The 19,324-nt window shown below is 38.1% G+C and overlaps 1 protein-coding gene across 1 annotated transcript; it reads left to right on the top strand.

The window, feature by feature from the left end:
• The first annotated feature begins 15,813 nt into the window (after positions 1-15,813).
• Positions 15,814-17,732, top strand: LOC100998748 (hsc70-interacting protein-like). Its single transcript, XM_031662141.1, has 2 exons — positions 15,814-16,899; positions 17,525-17,732. The coding sequence occupies exons 1-2, from the start codon at positions 15,955-15,957 to the stop codon at positions 17,687-17,689; spliced, it is 1,110 nt and encodes a 369-aa protein (XP_031518001.1). The 5' UTR covers positions 15,814-15,954; the 3' UTR covers positions 17,690-17,732.
• Positions 17,733-19,324: the final 1,592 nt, after the last annotated feature.

Raw genomic sequence — 19,324 nt, 5'->3', positions numbered from 1 at the left:
CATACTTACATTTTTCTTTTTGCAAAAAAAAAAAAAAAAAAAACCCAAAACAACAAAAAATCCTCACAAACACTAAGAATAACCAGAAACGAGGAAATTGCTTACCCATAGAGAAGAACTGTGAGAGTAATAGGGGAGGGTGTGACTTCTCAAATATACCTTTTATTATAGTTTCTCTTAATTTTTTTTTCTTCTTTTCTTTTTTTTTTTTCCTCTGGCAGGGCGTGGTGGCCCACACCTGTAATCCCAGCACTTTGGGAGGCCAAGGTAGGTGGATCACTTGAGGTCAGGAGTTCCAGACCAGCCTGGCCAACATGGTGAAACCCCATCTCTACTAAAAATACAAAAATTAGCAGGGCGTGGTGGCGTATGCTGATAATCCCAGCTACTTGGGAGACTGAGGCAGGAGAATCACATGAACCTGGGAGGTAGAGGTTGCTGTGAGCCGAGATCACGCCACTGTACTCCAGTCTGGGCAACAGAATGAGACTTTGTCTCAAAATAAATAAATAAATAAATAATAAATAAATTTAAAGAAAGCACCCCCCCACCCTTTTTTTTTTCTTTCCAACTTTTATTTTAGGTTCAAGGCGTACATGTGCAGGTTTGTTACACGGGTAGATTTTCACAGGAGTTTGGTATGCAGATTATTTTATCACTCAGGTAATAAGTGAAGTACCCAATAGGTAGTTTTTCAATCCTCACCCTCCTCCTACTCTCCATCCTCAGCTAGGCCCCAGTGACTATTGTTCCCTTCTTCGTGTCTGTATGTATTCAATGTTTAGCTCCCACTTATAAGTGAGAACATGTATTTGCTTTTCTGTTCCTGCATTAATTTTCTTAGGATAATGGCCTCCAGCTCCAACCATGTTGCTGCAAATGACAGGATTTTGTTCTTTTTTTGTGGCTGTGTAGTATTCCATGGTGTATATGTACCACATTTTCTTTCTCCAATCCACCATTGATGGGTATTTAGATGGATTCCATGTCTTTGCTATTGTGAATGGTACTGTGATTAACATGTGTGTGCTTGTGTCTTTAAGGCAGATATTTATTTTATTTTTGTTTGGGTGTATACCCAGTAATGGGATTGCTGGTCAAATTGTAGTTCTGTTTTAAGTTCTTTGAGGAATCTCCAAACTGCTTTCCACAGTGGCTGAACCAATTTTCATTCCCATCAACAGTGTATAAGCATTCCCTTTTCTCTGCAACCCTGCCAACCTCTGTTATTTTTTGACTTTTTAATGATATCCATTGTGACTGGTGTGAGATAGTAGTTCATTGTGATTTTGATTTGCATTGATTAATGATGTTGAACATTTTTTCATTTGCTTGTTGGTTGCTTATATGTCTTTTTTTGAGAAGTGTCTATTCATGTCCTTTGTCCATTTTTAAATGGGGTTGCTTTTTGCTTGTTACTTTGTTTAAATCCCTTATAGATTCTGGATATTAGACCTCTTGGATGCAGAGTTTGCAAATAGTTTTCCCATCCTGCAGCTTGTCTGTTACTCTGTTGATAGTTCCTTTCACTGTGCAGAAGTTCTTTAATTAGGTCCCATTTGTCAAGTTTAGTTGTGGTTACAATTGCTTTTGGAGTCTTTGTCATTAAATTTTTGTCAGGTCCTATGTGCAGAATGGTATTTCCTAGGTTTTCTTCTAGGATTTTTATCGTTTTAGGTTTTACACTTAAGTCTTTAATCCATCTTGAGTTGGTTTTTGTATATGGTGAAAGGTACGGGTCCAATTTCAGTCTTTGCATATGGCTAGCCAGCTATCCCAGCAGCATTTATTGAATAGGGAGTTCTTTCCCCATTGCTTGTTTTTGTTTACTTTGTTGAAGATCAGATGGCTGTAGGTATGAGACTTTATTTCTGGGTTCTCTAACCTGTTCCATTGGTCAGTGTTTCTGTTTTTGTACCAGTACCATGCTGTTTTGGTTGCTGTAGCATTGTAGCATAGTTGGAATTCAGGTAGTGTGATGCCTCCAGTTTTGTTCTTTTTGCTTAGGATTTACTGGCTATTCAGGCTCCTTTTTGGTTCCATATTAATTTTAAGATAGCTTTTTCAAATTCTGTGAAAAATATTGGTAGTTCGATAGGAATAGCATTGAATCTATACATTACTTTGGGCAGTATGGTCATTAAACAATATTGATTCTTCCTATTCATGAGCATAGAATGTTTTTCCATTTGTTTGTGTCATCTCTGATTTCTTTCAGCAATATTTTGTAACTTGTGTTGTAGAGATCTTTTATGTTGCTGGTTGGTTGTATTCTTAGGTTTTTGTTTTTTTTTTTGGCTATTGGGACTGGGATTGTGTTCTTGGCTTGCTTCTGAGCTTGGATGTTGTTGGTGTATAGAAAGGTTACTAATTTTTGTGCATTGATTTTGTATCCTGAAACTTTGCTGAAGTTGTTTATCAGATCTAGGAGCTTTTGGGTAGAGACTATGGGGGTTTTCTGGATATAAAATATTATCTGTGAAGAGAGATAGTTTGACTACCTCTTCCTGTTTGGATGCCTTTTATTTGTTTCTTTTGCCTGACTGCCTTGGCTGGGACTTCTGGTGCTATGTTTAATAGGAGTGGGAAGAGTGGGCATCATTGTCGTGTTCCAGTTTTCAGGGGAAATTCTTCCAGCTTTTGCCCACTTAGTTTGATGTTGGCTGTGGATTTGTCACAAATGGCTTTTATTATTTTGAGATGTGTTTCTTCAATGCCTAGTTGTTGAAGGTTTTTAACGTGAAGCGATGTTGAATTTTATTGAAAGCCTTTTCTGCGTCTACTGCGATAATCATGTGGTTTTTGTTTTAACTTCTGTTTATGTAATGAATTACATTTATTGATTTGCGTATGTTGAAGTAACCTTGCACCCAAGAGATAAAGCCTACTTGATTGAGGTGGTCTAGCTTTTTGATGTGCTAGTGAATTTAGTTTGCTAGGATTTTGTTCCTGATTTGTGCATCTATATTCGTCAGGGATAATGGCCAGGAATTTTCTTTTCTTGTGTCTCTGCCAGGTTTTGGTATCAGGATGATACTGGCCTCATAAAATGAGTTAGGGAGGAGTCCTTCCTCCTTAATTTTTTGGAATAGTTTCAGTAGGGCTGGTACCAGCTCTTCTTTAAATGTCTAGTAGAATTTGGCTATATCCATCTGGACCAGGGCTTTTACTGGTTGGTAAGCTTTTTATTACTGAATCAATTTTGGAACTCGTTATTGGTCTGTTCAGGTTTAAATTTTTTCCTGGTTCAATCTTGGGAAGTTGTGTGTTTCCAGGAATTTATCCATGTCTTCCAGATTTTCTCGTCTATGTGCATAGAGGTGTTTATAATAGTCTTTGAGGGTTTTTTTTTTTTGTATTTCTGTTGGATTAGTGGTAATAACCCTTTGTCATTTATGATTGTGTTTGTTTGGATCTTCTCTCTTTTTTATTTGTTAGCCTCACTAGAAGTCGATCACTTTTATCTATTCTTTCAGAGAACCAATTTTTGGTTTCATTTATGTTTTCTTTGCATCTCAATTTCATTCAGTTCAGCTTTGATTTTGGTCATTTCTTGTTTTCTGCTACTTTTGGGGTTGGTTTGCTTTTGTTCCTCTAGCTCCTCTAGGTGTGATGTTAATTGGTTAATCTGAGGTCTTTCCAACTTTTTGATGTGGGCATTTAGCACTGTAAACTTTCCTCTTAACACTGCCTTAGCTGTGTTCCAGAGATTCTGGTATGATGTATCTTTGTTTTCATTCGTTTGAAAATGTTGGAACTCATTATTGGTCTGTTAAAAGTTTCAGTTTCTTCCTGGTTGAACCTTGGCAAGTTGTATGTTTCCAGGAATTTATCCATTTAGTTTAGATTTCTTCTAGAGTGTGCATGACAGCACATAGTTTTGACTGTCAAAGAATTTCTTGATTTCTGCTTTGATTTTATTGTTTACCCAGAAGTCATTAGGAGCAGGCTAACTTCCATGTAATTGTATGGTTTTGAGAGGTTTTCTTAGTATTGATTTTTATTTTTATTGTGCTGTGAGAGTGTGGTTTGTATGATTTTGGTTTTTTGGAATTTGTTCAGAACTACTTTATGCAGAGCATGTGGTCAACTTTAGGGTATTTGCCATATAAGAATGAGAGGAATGTATATTCTGTTGTTGTTGGGTGGAGTGTTCCGTAGATGTTAAGTTTGGGTCTTGAATATCTTTTTTTGTTAGTTTTCTGCCTCAATGATTGGTCTAATACTGTCAGTGGAGTGTTGAAGTGGCCCACTGTTATTGTGTGGTTATCTAAGTCTCTTTGTAGCACTCCAAGAGCTTGCTTTATGAACTGGGTGCTCCTGTGTTGGGTGCATATATATTTAGGAAAGTTAAGTTTTCTTGTTGAATTGGATACTTTATCATTATATAATGCTCTTCTTTGTCTTTTTTGATTATTCCTGGTTTGAAATCTGTTTTGTCTGAAATTAGAATAGTAGCCCTGTTCTTTTTTGTGCTCCATTTGCTTGGTAGATTTTTCTCCAATGCTTTACTTTGAGCCTGTGGGTGTCATTGCACGTGAGATGAGTCTCTTGAAGACAGCATAGAGTTGAGTCTTTCTTCTTTATCCAATTTGCCACTCTGTGCCATTAGTGAGATGTTTACCCTGTTTACACTCAAGGTTAATACTGATATATGTGGATTTGAACCTGTTGTCATGTTGTTAGCTGGCTGTTATGCAGACTTGATTGTGTAGCTGCTTTACAGTGTCAAGGATCTATGTACTTAAGTGTGTTTTTGTCGTGACTGGAAATGTGTTTTTATTTCCATGTTTAGTACTTCCTAGGTCTCTTGTAAGACAGGTCTGGTGGTAACAATTTCCCTTAGCATTTACTTGTCTAAAAAGGATTTTATTTCTCCTTCATTTATCAACTTAGTTTGGCTGGATATTAAATTTCTGGTTGGAATTTATATTCTTTAAGACTGCTGAATATAGGCCCCTAATTTCTTCTGGCTTGTAGGGCTTCTGCTGAAAGATCTGCTGTTAACCTGATGGGTTCGCCTCGTAGGTGGCCTGCCCCTTCTCTTTGGCTGCCTTTATGATTTTTTTCTCTTACATTGACTTTGGAGAATCTGATGACTGTGTATCTTGGGGATGGGTGTCTTGTTTAGTATCTCACAGGGGATCTCTGAATTTCCTAAATTTGAATGTCAACCTCTCTAGTGAGGTTGGGGACACTTTTGTGGACGATATCCTTAAATATGTTTTCTAAGTTGCTTGCTGTCTCTCCCTCTGTTTCAGGGATGACAATGAGTCACAGGTTTCGTCTCTTTACATAATCCCGTATGTCTCAGAGGTTTTGTTCATTCTCTTAAATTTTTTTCTCTTTATTTTTGTCTTTCTGAATTGATTCAAAGAACTGGTCTTCTAGTTTTGAGATTCTTTCTTTAGCTTGGTCCATTTTGTTGTTAATACTTCTGATTGTATTATGAAATTCTTGTATTAAGTTTTTTTTCAGCTCAATTTGGATTTCTTTCTTTCTTTCTTTCTTTCTTTCTTTCTTTCTTTCTTTCTTTCTTTCTTTCTCTTTCTTTCTTTCTCTCTTTCCTTCTTTCTTTCTTTCTTTTTTTTTTTTTTGTCTCACTCTGTTGCCCAAGCTGGAGTACAATGGTGTGATCTTGGCTCACTGCAACCTCTGCCTCCCGGTTCAAGCAGTTCTTCCTCAGCCTCCCAAGTAGCTGGGATTACAGTTGTATGCCACCACACCCCACTAATTTTCGCATTTTTAGTAGAGATGAGGTTTCACCATGTTGGCCAGGCTGGTCTCGAACTCCTGACCTCAAGTGATCAACCTGCCTTGGCCTCCCAAAAGTGCTGGGATTACATGCGTGAGCCTCCATGCCTGGCCAGTTTGGTTATTTCTTAAAATGACTATTTCATATTTCAACTCTTGTATCATTTTATTGGATTTCTTAGATTCCTTAGATTGGGTTTTGATTTTCTTCTGAATCTTGATGATCTTCATTGCTCTTCAGTGTCTGAATTCTATGTCTGCCATTTAGCCATTTCAGCCTGGTTAAGAACCTTTGCTGGGGAGCTAGTGTGGTCATTTCGAGGTAAGAAGATACTGTGGCTTTTTGAGTTGCCATAGTTCTTGTACTGGTTCTTTCTTATCTCTCTGGATAATCTTTGAAGTTGCTTTCCTTTGGATGGGTTTTTTATTTTATGGGTTTACTTTTATATTCTTTGATGTCCTTCAGAGTTTGACTGTGGTATAAGTTGGGTTTAGTTGACTGGCCTTGTTTCTGGATGATTTTAGGGGGTGAAGGCTCAGTTCAGCACTCCTGGGCTGTGTGCTCTAACCTTGCGGGGCTAAGACCTGCCCCACAGGTTTGCTCTCTTGCCCCTCGAGGTTAAGTGCCTGCTGCATTGGAGGGGCTGAGGAGTGTTTCTGATTTGCTGGCAACCACACTCCAATGGGGTGGGGGAGCGTGCCAGCAAAAGTGCTTTGTTGGGGTGGTGGCAGCAGGATCCATATTCATGTGTGTGCCAGTAGTGGCAGTGTGAGGCAATGTACATGGCAGCATATAGTTTTGACTATCATAAACTATGTAGTGTTTTGCATAATCAAAACACAAAATTAAAGCAACATGGATGGGCATGAAACCTAAATTTTAATACAAACAGAAACAAACATTACCATATTTCTATTGAATAATATATCCATACCCTAAAGGAAAATGAGAATAATCCAAATAACTTCTCTACCTCATCCTCTGATTAAATATCACTAATGTAAAGAGAAAATAACTACTAAGAAACCCTGAATTGTATTTAGTGAGTTTATTATTGGTAATGGTATGAGTGTGGCAATTCTGAAACTATCTTGTGTGTGTTGTATGATCGAGCAAAGGAGGAAATAGATTGATGTTTTGGGGAGTTATGTTTCTGATTGTGGAGAAAGGAGAGAGAATAATGTTATAAGAGAAGCCCTGTAGTAGCGAATTGCAAAGAGCCTAGAGGCAACATTGTCCCAAGAGTGTTCAGAGCTTGGTTTCTAGATACTCTCCCCCAGTGAAAGGAACCACTTTGGAGAAATAGCTGATTCCAGGACTGAGAAAAGGAAAATACAAGATAAGCCTGGGACATCTTGTTCCAGAAAGTAAAAGAACTGCTCAAAAATGGATGAGGTCATGTCAAAAAGGACACAGAGCCAGTTTGAAGCGGTTCCACTGGCCAAATATGGAATAATTTGAGAATCAAAATAAATTATTATAGTAATGTATTATAGTTCATTGAAAAAAATAAAAAATTCATGAATCTAGAGGTAGATAGATAAATATATATTAAGAGTATAGCCTTCCTTACTGTAGAATGCGAAGCAATGAATATAGAAGGATTCCAAACATAGTAAAAATTGACTTAGGCAAGAATCATTACTGGATGCTAAAGTTATTAGGTGGTGGAACTTTATGGGAAACAAGATATTACACAGTAAAAATCGTGGTATTGGCACACTTGCAAGTCAGTGAGAAATCGGAGAACAATTGGCTGGAACAATTGGCTATTCATTAGGGGCCAGGAGCATGGATTCCAGAGCCAAAGTGTCTGGGATAAAATCCTGGGCTCTACTGCTTACTTCCTTTGTGACCTTGGGTAAGCTACTTAACCTCTCAAAATTCTATTCTCTCATCTGTGAAACAGGGATAAGCATGCTATGTATTTATGAAAATTTAATGTTACTATTTGTATAATGCAGAAAGGTGCCCACACACATAAAATACTGTATACGTATTAAGTAAATAAATTTGGAGAAATAATTGTAAAATTTAATCGCCACATCATACTAAAACTAGTTTCAGATTAAAGACAAACAAAAAATAATTTTAGAAGGCATTATTTTAATATGCATTATTTTAATAGGCATTACTTTAAATACACTTTAAGGAATTAAAGTGTATTTTAATTCTTGTGCAAGATACAAATAATGTAAACCTTAAAGGAAAATATCAATAAATTAGATCATACTAAAATTAAGAATTCAAAGGCATCTGAAGCTTAATTAGTTCAAAACAGTTTTTTTGTTTTTTCTGTTGAGACAAAGTTTCCCTCTTGTTTCTCAGGCTGGAATGTAATGGCATGATCTCAGCTCACTGCAATCTCCACCTCCTGAGTTCAAGCGATTATCGTGCCTCAGTCTCCCAAGTAGCTGAGATTACAGGAATGTGCCACCAGGTTTGGCTAATTTTGTATTTTTAGTAGAGACAGGGTTTCACCATGTTGGCCAGGCTGGTCTTGAACTCCTGAACTCAGGTGATTCACCAACCTTGGTCTCCCAAAGCGCTGGGATTACAGGCGTGAGCCACCGCTCTGGACCCAAAACAGTATTTTTAATTTCTCTCTTATTCTAGACTCTTTTGGCATTTTCGATCTCAGAGAACGACACCTTTTCCCATTCAGGCTTTTGTATCTTGCTTATTTTCTTTAAAAATAAATCGGGCCACATGCAGTAGCTCATGCCTCTAATCCTAGCACTTTGGGAGGCCAAGGTGGGCGGATCACCTGAAGCCAGGAGTTCGAGACCAGCCTGGCCAACATGGTGAAACCACGTCTCTACTAAAAATGCAAAAATTAGCTGGGCATGATGGCCGGTGCTTGTAATCCCAGCTACTCGAGAGGCTGAGGCAAGAGAATGGCTTGAACCTGGGAGGTGGAGGTTGCAGTGAGCTGAGATCACGCCACTGCACTCCAGCCTGAGTGACACAGTGAGACTCTGTCTCAAAATAAATAAATAAATCGTGGAAATCATTTTATATCAGTTCATATAGGTTTTCCTTATTGTTTTAAAAAAGATGCACAGTATTGTGTTGCAAGGATATATCATTCATGCAATCAATTTTCTATATACCAATTTTTGAGTTGTTTCCAGTATTTTGGCAATTACAAATAATGTCTTAATAAATAACATTGTATATATTTATTTTCACATTGTTGAAAGTAAACTTCAGGGCAAATTCCCAGAAGTCGGGTTGCTGGGTCAAAGCATAAAATGTGTATGGAGTTTTGTTAGATATTGCCAAATTTCAATCCACAGAGATTGCATCATTTTGCACACTCATCATCTTATATTAAGAGTGCTCATTATCCTACAGAGTATATCATTGTATGTACTAATTTTGACCACTTTGATAGATGTGAAATGTTTTTCTCGTTTTCATTTGGATTTAATTACGAATGAGATAGAAGATCTTTTCATAAGTGTTAGGAACATTTTGTATCTTTTTAGGGGGTATATTGTCTACATCATGTATTTTGCCCATTTATCTATAAGGTTTTGGTCCTTCTTTAATCTTGATGTTTACAAGTTCTTTACAGATTAATGATTTTAGTTCTTTATTTGCAATATGTGTTGAAAATATTTTCTCCCAGTTCATCATTTGTCTATGTTTTTGTTTACAGAGTTTTGTGTCATTCAAAAGTTCTTTAAAAATTTTAAAAATTTTTATAGAGTTGAGTTCATGAATCTTTTATTGTATCTAGATTTTTAGACATGTTTTGAAAGCCTTTCCTCACCAGATTTCAAAGGTATTTATCTGTGTTTTCTTCTAATACTTGCATGGCTTCAGTTTTATAATGAGTTTTCTTATCCATTGGGGTTTTCTTTCTTGTGTGGACTATGAGGATACAATATTATCATCTATATGGCTTTTCAATTGTCCTAACCTAACATCATTTACTAAAAGTCTATCTTGGCCTCAGTAATTAGAGACGTCGACTTTATCATGCATTATACTTCCATATATACTTGTGCCTTCTAATCTATTCCACTAAGTAATCTGTCCATGCACTAGTACAATAATCTTGTAATTATAATGGCTTTCTGGTATATTTGAGTATGACAGAGATTTCTGCCTCCACCTGTCCCTTGAGGGCTCTTTTTTTTTTTTCAGTGTTTTACTGACCATTCATGCATGTTTATTTTTTTCATATAAATTTTAATATTAAATTATCTCATTTTAAGATAATCAAATCTTTTTGGCATTTTTATGGGGACTTTATTAAATCTGAAAATTAACTTACGGAGAACTGACATTTTTATGACATTGAGTCATTCTCTGCCTATTTGTTTAAGTTCACAAGTTAAGTTTTTGGAAGTGTTAACTTTCCCCTCATGTAGATTTTAAAAATTTCTTAAGGCTATTTCTATTGTAATTGTTATTGTAAATGGGATTCACTCTTCCATTGTTTGTTTTTATATGATGGATATTCTATTGATTGTTGTATATTCATTTTATATCTTGCTATCTTTCTGACTTGTAAAATCATAGGATTTATTGTCTATTCTCTAGATCCATTAAACTTTTTTTTTTTAAAGTACTAGGTTTTTCTTTTCTAGAAACTTCCTTTTTTCTTCCAGATATGCTGTTATTTTAATAATCTTTTATTCTTACTCATATTTTCAATTTTCTCTCTTCTTTAAATATTTTAAACATAACTTATTGCATGCTTATGAATCTTCTTATCTAAAGTCTTTGTAGATATGAGTCTGTTGTCCACTTGCTTTATTTCCGTTGGCTATTGCTTATAGTGTCTTACTTCCTTACGTGGTTTTGTGATTTTTTAAAACATCACGTTATTTGTATATCTTGGAACACTATACTTGGAATTGTTCAAGGCCTATGTTTAAAGTGAGCTCCTCTAGAAAGTACTGAATTTGCTTTTGCTAGGTGTTTAGGACCAATATCAACCTGGAACCCATTTAAAATAATTCTTAGCCATGAGCTGTTGAAATTCACACACATCATGTGAATTCAGGCTACAAACCTGGATGAAGGCTGTGTTAGGGCTGTACATCTCAGAAGGAAATCTCTCCTCATTTATTTATCCAGGTCCGAGATTAAAAATAAATAAATACATTATTTACTGTTTGCTCTGAGAGCAGGTTTATTTCTGGATCTCACTTTCATGGAAGGTATGACTGTTTACGTTGCCAGCTTTCTGTAGGGATCTCCTGGAAAAATTCCTTTTTAGGAGGCCCTAGCCTTGAGCTTGAGAGGCTGTCACAGCAAAACTCAGTCTCTAGGGTTTTGCAGATGCCCCAGGACAAAAGCACACCTGAGTGTTTGTGCACCTTTCTGGATTCCCGGGAGACTTTTACTAATTTTTGACCTTAATGGATTTTTAAAAACTTTCTCACTAGGTTAACAATGCATCTAGAAAGCACCTATATAAATATGTTATATAGCTTTTTGGTTGCTTCAGTGGAGAATTTGTTAAGGGTATGCAGACTGTCCTAGTTTCACCAGACTTGGAAGTCTAAAGTGATTTCTGAAACATCAAATACATTTAATTTAAAATTAATTAAAATTATCATATAGATATCTATTTCTAGCTATCATTTTTTAATTTTCTTCCCTTCTTTTCACAGGTGTTGGTAGATATCTATTTTTAAACATGGAAAGATGGTGGTGCAATGGCCAGTGAGTACAAAAAGTTAAAAAATTGTAAAAAGTATGAGCCCATCCTTACAAACCATTCATGGAGATTTTTTCATAGAGAGGAAATTGTTTTATACAAAAGTGATTATTAACAGTAGCTGCTTGGGAGGTTGAATTATGAGTGATTTTTTCTTTTGTTTTCCCTTTTGTAATTTTCCATAATAAACATGGATTATTTGGCTGAAAATCTAAAAACCTATTTAAAAATCATATAAATCTGAATGAAACATTTCGATACTAAGCAGGAATAGTGTTAGTCTTTTTCAATACTATTTCAGTATCTTTTTAAATTCATCAACTTTGACTTAAAGCCATATTTTATGTATAGACAAGCTTTTTTTTTTTTTTTTGACCTCTCGGCAAAATCAGTCTGGTGTAGGTTTCTGTCTTCTGTAGAGCTATCTGATTTCCAGAAATGAAAGGCTCTTCCCAATAATGAGGTTGTCAATGGAAAGGGAGCAGAGAATGTGGTTTTGTTTCATTGGAGCCTTCCAGAACTTTGCAAGTAGTTTGAGGAGTTGAAATGGCTTAGATGATGTCTTGCCTGGAAACAGAAAATAGAGATGATCTCCCAAACACTTTCCAGTGGATGATTCTATTATTTTGAATGAGTGTCCTCTGGCTGGAATTAGCTCTTATTTTTTCCACTACCTCATTATAGAAAACTTAACTAACTCCAGATGAAGAATCTTACAGCTTCAACTCTTTTGGAATTGATCTTGTTGACGGGTCTTTCTAGAAGTGACCAGGTAAAAATATATACAAAACTTAGTGTGGATACCAAGAAATTATGAACTCTGAAGACATCACAACAGCCCCTTTTCTGGGCAAATTTGCAAGAAAATGCCACACCAATAAGATCAACTCTGTGTAGAAGTGGTTGCTGTTGTACAATAAAAAAGTTTGGAAAAACAAAAAGAATACCCTTGAGACTCCAGGAAAATTCCACTTGCATACATCATAGAATTATTAAAACAGGAAAGACTATGTAAGATCATCCAAATCAATTTCTTTCTTTCAATTAGCCCCCCAGACTTGGTGATGACCAACAGTCATTTTCATTGTGAAGTTCAATTGTACCAATATGTACACTATACTTACTATTTTGAAAGACAACTTTTTTTCTAAAACATGATTCAGGTTTAGTAGAATCCTACATCATCAACAGAATTGTTTTCTTCTCCAAGATACAGTTGTGTTTAGGTGTTCAATAAAATAACTGAAAGTCCTTCCAGTGTTACAAATGAATACTAATTGGTCCCTAGTAGTTAGTCAACTATGCTACATGTAACTCATTCCAAAGATCAGACGGATACATTTATTTCGATTGTTGATTTGAAATCTCTCAGTTGAAAGTGCATTTTTGTTCTGTGTAGTAAGGAAAGATTTTTAAATCATGTTCAATTCTATCATCACAGACCCTCATAAATTATTTCATTATCACAAGTGCTGACAGATCAAACTTGGCAGGTTCACTTCACAGAGGTTTGGAATGAGCTGAAGGTTCATCATCATCTCTCCTCTAGCTTCAGGCCGAGTCCCTGTGCAGAATACCTCTAAGCAAGGAATATATCTAACCCTTTATGGTCCTGGGTCCTCCTCTGGATTTCTGAATGGAAATGTTTTGTGTCATTTGAGATATCAAGCCAATTAATTTTGCTGCACGTTGACCCTCATACTGGTGAGGTAGTGCCTCCTAGGGACTGGCTACATCATCACAAGTATCCTTTTTCTTATTTAATTTCTTCATGCCTCCATTTCTTTTTCTAAATGGATGATACTACATGCTCTTCCTATATTTATAGGTTTGTGACAAAAATCATGCGTGATAGTTTATTTCAGGAAGCTTTGAAAGTGAAATGGCTATCTCATAAAAATTATTCTTATTATCACTCCTGGAAGTAAGACTTTCATAAGAAAAACTTCTGAGAAAGTCAGATATGGATGCTTGAGTGAGCATCTTTATTTTTATTCTTATTTTTAAGACCTAGTCTTGCTCTGTTGCCCAGGCTGGAGCACAGTGGCACGATCTTCGCTCACAGCAACCTCTGCCTCCTGGATTCAAGCGATTCTCCTGCCTCAGCCTCCTGGGTAGCTGGGACTACAAGTGCACATCACCACACCTGGCTAATTTTTGTTGTTGTTGTTTTTTGAAACCTAGTCTTGCTCTGTTGCCCAGGCTGGAGTTCATTGGCACTATCTTGGCTCACTGCAACCTCCACCTCCTGGATTCAGGCGATTTTCCTGCCTCAGCCTGAGTAGCTGGGATTACAGGCGCCATGCCCGAGTAATTTTTTGTATTTTTAGTAGAGATGGGGTTTCACCATGTTGGTCAGGCAGGCTGGTCTTGAACTCCTGACCTCGTGATCTGCCTGCCTCGGCGTCCCAAAGTGCTGGGATTACAGGCATGAGCCATCATGCCAGCCTTGAGTGAGCATCTTAATAGTTAAATCTGACCATATCATTGTCCGGTTCAGAAATCCCTTACTCACGCAGAACAAAATCCAAAGTCTCTCTATGCTATCTGGACCCAGCTACGATACTTACGACATCTGGACCCTCTTCCCACTCTGATCTCACTCTTACTCTTTCCTCTTATGCCCCACAGGCCTCCTAGCTGTTCCAACATCCCTAGAGACTGTGTTTTTGGCTCCCTGCACTCTTCCTCCAGTTAATTCCAAGGGTGGCTGCCTGCTTAAATGCCCTCCTCAGTCACCTCGACCCCCCCCCCATCTAAAAGGGCAGCTTGTGTCCACTTTCACCCCTGGGTCTTAACCTTCTTTCCATCACTAATCAGTGACGTTATATTATATATTTCTCTGTTACGTGTTTTCTGTCAGTCTCTTCCATGAGTAAACTCCAGATGGAAGGAACTTTTTTGCTGTGTATCCGTGATACCTAGAATTTCATCGGGCAGGTCAAAGGGGATGGATGAACACGGAAGTAAGTGAATGGTCCCTGAGCCTTCTGCCAGCTGCTCTCTTGGTTGCAGCATGTGGCACACAGGTGGACTTAGGTAGATGCCTTAAAACTGATGACAGCCACATGGGAAGGATGGAAGAGGCATAACTGATTAATTTTGTTCAATTCAACGTAGCAAACATTTACCAAGTCCCTATTATGAATAAGATCCTATGTTGGAGTTGATAATTCGCACATCTGCTTCTCTAAAAAAGGCTTATAATAGGTGGTTTCCATACAGATGAAACTAAAGCAGAAAGACTTCCTCAGCCAGCTAAGACCCCTTCTTCTGATTTCTGCTGAAATAAAATGTAAGTTGACAAGGCTTTTTGAAACCTCTACTATGAGCAAGGCACTGTGCTGCTTATTATCTCGACTGAAACATCTCATAAGGATGTCACTCTTTCAGCTTTAAATAATGGCAATCTAATACTCAGGATAAAGAATGTGTGCAGTACTACAGCATCAGATTATAGACTTTTGCAGAGCTACATTAACCTGAGTGCTTCTAAGGGTATAAATGTCAAAGTTATTAGAATTCTGTTAATTCTGATAATGTACCCACAGTGTTCATTGATGTGAACTTTTGATGGAGATGAGAATAAAAGTGCCATTACAAATTAGTCAGAAACATATATTTTTCTCATTATTATTATTATTATTATTATTTTGAGATGGAGTCTTTCTCTGTCGCCCAGGTGGGAGTGCAATGACATGATCTCGGCTCACTGCAACCTCTGCCTCCTGGTTTCAAGTGATTCTCCCACCTCAGGCTCCTGAGTGGCTAAGATTACAGGTGTGTGCCGCCACACCCAGCTAATTTTTGTATATCTAGTAGAGACAGGGTTTCGCCATGTTGGCCAGGCTGGTCTCGAACTCCTGACCTCAGTGATCAACCTGCCTCAGCCTCCCAAAGTGCTGGGATTACAGGTGTGAGTCACTATGCCCAGCCTTTTTCTCATTATTAGCTGAACATTTAGGACTCATTTTTGTGCAAATATTCATACAATTTATTTCTGGTATATTTACCTATACAATTTCATAGGAGTGAATTTTAAATGCACACATATATTAGGGCCTCATTACCCAAAAGTCCTGGAATAAAAATAGTGGAAGATACAGAGCAGTATCTGGCACAGTTAACATTAGTTAGCAGTGAGGACTTACTGTGTCCCTGACACTCTTCTGGAGGCTCGAAGGGATTAATTAAATTAGATGGATTAATTCATTTGATAGTTACACATGCCCATGAGTACCATGGTGGGTACTCTTACTATTCCCATTTAACATACTAAGAAACAGGCACAAAGAGGTTAAGCATCTTGTCCAAGGTTAGTAGTGGTGCCAGAATTCTTGCAAGAATCTGTGCTTTTAATCACTGCGTTATGAATGAACATGCTCCAAGGAAGCATGCATTCCACCTGGGCAGACAAAAAAGAAACACTCTAGGCCCCCTTCTGCGTGGTCACTCGGAGCCAGCGCCTGGGCCTGGAACAGGGCCGTAGTCCCCCAGCTGCGCCCACCACCTCTCTACCATGGACTCCCGCAAAGTGAACGAGCTTCGGGCCTTTGTGAAAATGTGTAAGCAGGATCTGAGCGTTCTGCACACCGAGGAAATGCGCTTCCTGAGAGAGTGGGTGGAGAGCATGGGGGGTAAAGTACCACCTGCTACTCAGAAAGCTAAATCAGAAGAAAATACCAAGGAAGAAAAACCTGATAGTAAGAAGGTGGAGGAAGACTTAAAGGCAGACGAACCATCAAGTGAGGAAAGTGATCTAGAAATTGATAAAGAAGGTGTGATTGAACCAGACACTGATTCTCCTCAAGAAATGGGAGATGAAAATGCAGAGATAACGGAGGAGATGATGGATCAGGCAAATGATAAAAAACTGGCTGCTATTGAAGCCCTAAATGATGGTGAGCTCCAGAAAGCCATTGACTTATTTACAGATGCCATCAAGCTGAATCCTTGCTTGGCCGTTGTGTATGCCAAGAGGGCCAGTGTCTTCGTCAAATTACAGAAGCCAAATGCTGCTATCCGAGACTGTGACAGAGCCATTGAGATAAACCCTGATTCAGCTCAGCCTTACAAGTGGCGAGGGAAAGCACACAGACCTCTAGGCCACTGGGAAGAAGCAGCCCATGATCTTGCCCTTGCCTGTAAATTGGATTATGATGAAGATGCTATTGCAATGCTGAAAGAAGTTCAACCTAGGGCACAGAAAATTGCAGGACATCAGAGAGAGTATGAACGAAAACATGAAGAGCGAGAGATCAAAGAAAGAATAGAACAAGTTAAGAAGGCTCGAGAAGAGCATGAGGGAACCCAGAGGGAGGAAGAAGCCAGACGACAGTCAGGAGCTCAGTATGGCTCTTTTCCAGGTGGCCTTCCTGGGGGAATGCCTGGTAGTTTTCCCAGAGGAATGCCTGGAATGGGAGGGGCCGTACCTGGAATGGCTGGAATGCCTGGACTCAATGAAATTCTTTTTTTTTTTTTTTTTTAATTATTATTATTATACTTTAAGTTCTAGGGTAATGTGCATAACATGCAGGTTTGTTACATATGTATACTTGTGCCATGTTGCTGTGCTGCACCAATCAACTCGTCAGCACCCATCAACTCGTCATTTACATCAGGTATAACTCCCAATGCAATCCCTCCCCCTTCCCCCCTCCCCGTGATAGGCCCCAGTGTGTGATGTTCCCCTTCCCGAGTCCAAGTGATCTCATTGTTCAATTCCCACCTATGAGTGAGAACATGCGGTGTTTGGTTTTCTGTTCTTGTGATAGTTTGCTAAGAATGATGGTTTCCAGCTGCATCCATGTCCCTACAAAGGACACAAACTCATCCTTTTTTATGGCTGCATAGTATTCCATGGTGTATATGTGCCACATTTTCTTAATCTAGTCTGTCACTGATGGACATTTGGGTTGACTCCAAGTCTTTGCTATTGTGAATAGTGCCACAATAAACATACGTGTGCATGTGTCTTTATAGCAGCATGATTTATAATCCTTTGGGTATATACCCAGTAATGGGATGGCTGGGTCATATGGTACATCTAGTTCTAGATCCTTGAGGAATCACCATACTGTTTTCCAGAAATTCTTAGTGATCCAGAGGTTCTTGCAGCCATGCAGGATCCAGAAGTTATGGTGGCCTTCCAGGATGTGGCTCAGAACCCAGCAAATATGTCAGAATACCAGAGCAACCCAAAGGTTATGAATCTCATCAGTAAATTGTCAGCCAAATTTAGAGGTCAAGTGTAATGCCCTTCTGATAAATAAAGCCCTTGCTGAAGGAAAAGCAACCTAGATCACCTTATAGATGTCGCAGTAATACAAACCAGTGTACCTCTGACCTTCTCATCAGGAGAGCTGGGGTGCTTTGAAGATAATCCCTACCCCTCTCCCCCAAATTCAGCTGAAGGATTTTACAGTGGTTTGCCATTAGGATATTCATTCAGATAATGTTTTCCTACTAGGAGTTACAAACTTTAAACACTTTTTAAATATTCAAAATATTTAAAACAAATTTAAAGGGTCTGTTAAGTCTTATATTTTTCTTTACTAATCATTTTGGATTTTTTTTTTTTGAATTGGGCAGGGAAGATATGTATGGAAGATTATTGCTGTAATTGGAGTGAAATAAAAGTTATTAGTGCGAGCCAAAAAAACAAAAACAAAAAACAAGAAACACTCTAAAAAGCAGAGTTGAGAGAAGAGCGCTCTCAAATTAATACGTATCTATTTTCCAAAATACACAATAATGACTATAAGGGATCAAAGGAGCCAAAGATAAGTACTACCTGGGGTAGTTTTGAGCAGGAACTTGAAGGAGGGGTGGGTTCTGTTTAGGTAGATGGGAATAGAAAAGTGTTCGTATGGTTTAACATCAGACAAAGGGCAGAATTAGGAAAATTCTATTTGGGGATCAGGGAATAATACAAGAGCAAACTTTTAGGAAGTGCTTACTAAATAATAGGTGAAGAGCTTTCCAGATATTATAAAATTAAATCTCCTAAACATGATAAGAGGTAACTATAACTACCATGCTACAATGTGGATAAAGTAACATGTCTGGCTCTGTCTGACATCAGAACTCACACCCTTAATCTACATTATAAAGTTTGTCTAGGAAGTTGAGTGGACATAAGACAGGAAAGTTAGGCTAAGGCAGACATGGAGGAACTTGATTACTAAGCCAATATATTTACACCATATTCTGTTTGAAGGAGCCACCACTGGGAGGATCAGAGCAGGTGAAGGATGTGAGTAAAGCAGGTTTGCTCCTGCAGGAATATAGAGACTATTGATCTCAACCTTGGCTGTGTGCTAGAATCACTGAGAAGCTTCTAATAAAATACCCGTCTGCCCCTGCTCCTGGTCAGCTAAATAAGAATCTCTGAGTTGCTCAATTCCCTCATTTACTTAAAACTTTCCATTGCCAAGATAAAGTCAAAATACTTACCTTGGCATACAAGGTTGTCCAAGGTCTGATCCTTGTTCACCTCTTGTGTCTCATTCCACCCTTCTTTATTTATTTATTTATTTATTTATTTATTTAGAGACAGGGTCTTGTTCTGTCACCCAGGCTGGAGTGTGGTGGCGCGATCTTGGCTCACTGCAACCTGTGCCTCCCAGGCTCAAGCAATCCTCCCATCTCAGCCTCCAGAGTACCTAGGACTACAGGCACTTGTCATCACGCCTGGCTAATTTTTAATTATTATTTATTTTTGTGTGTGTGTAGAGATAAGGTCTTACTGTATTGCCCAGGCTGGTTTTCAACTCCTGGACTCAAGTGATCCTCCCATCTCAGCCTCCAGAGTACCTAGGACTACAGGGACATGTCATCATGCCTGGCTAATTTTTAATTATTATTTATTATTTTGTGTGTGTGTGTAG

This window comes from Papio anubis, unplaced genomic scaffold (assembly GCF_008728515.1).
Source record: "Papio anubis isolate 15944 unplaced genomic scaffold, Panubis1.0 scaffold428, whole genome shotgun sequence".
Taxonomy (NCBI): Eukaryota; Metazoa; Chordata; class Mammalia; order Primates; family Cercopithecidae; genus Papio; species Papio anubis.
The sequence above is the reverse complement of the archived record's forward strand: the minus strand, read 5'-3'. Positions and strand labels throughout refer to the sequence as shown.

Bases quoted from the DNA above. Each gene is read 5' to 3' on its own strand.
- LOC100998748 (XM_031662141.1), top strand. From the start codon at position 15,955: ATGGACTCCCGCAAAGTGAACGAGCTTCGGGCCTTTGTGAAAATGTGT. The intron at 16,900-17,524 runs ATTCTTTTTTTT...TGTTTTCCAGAA, and splicing joins GAATGCCTGGACTCAATGAA to ATTCTTAGTGATCCAGAGGT.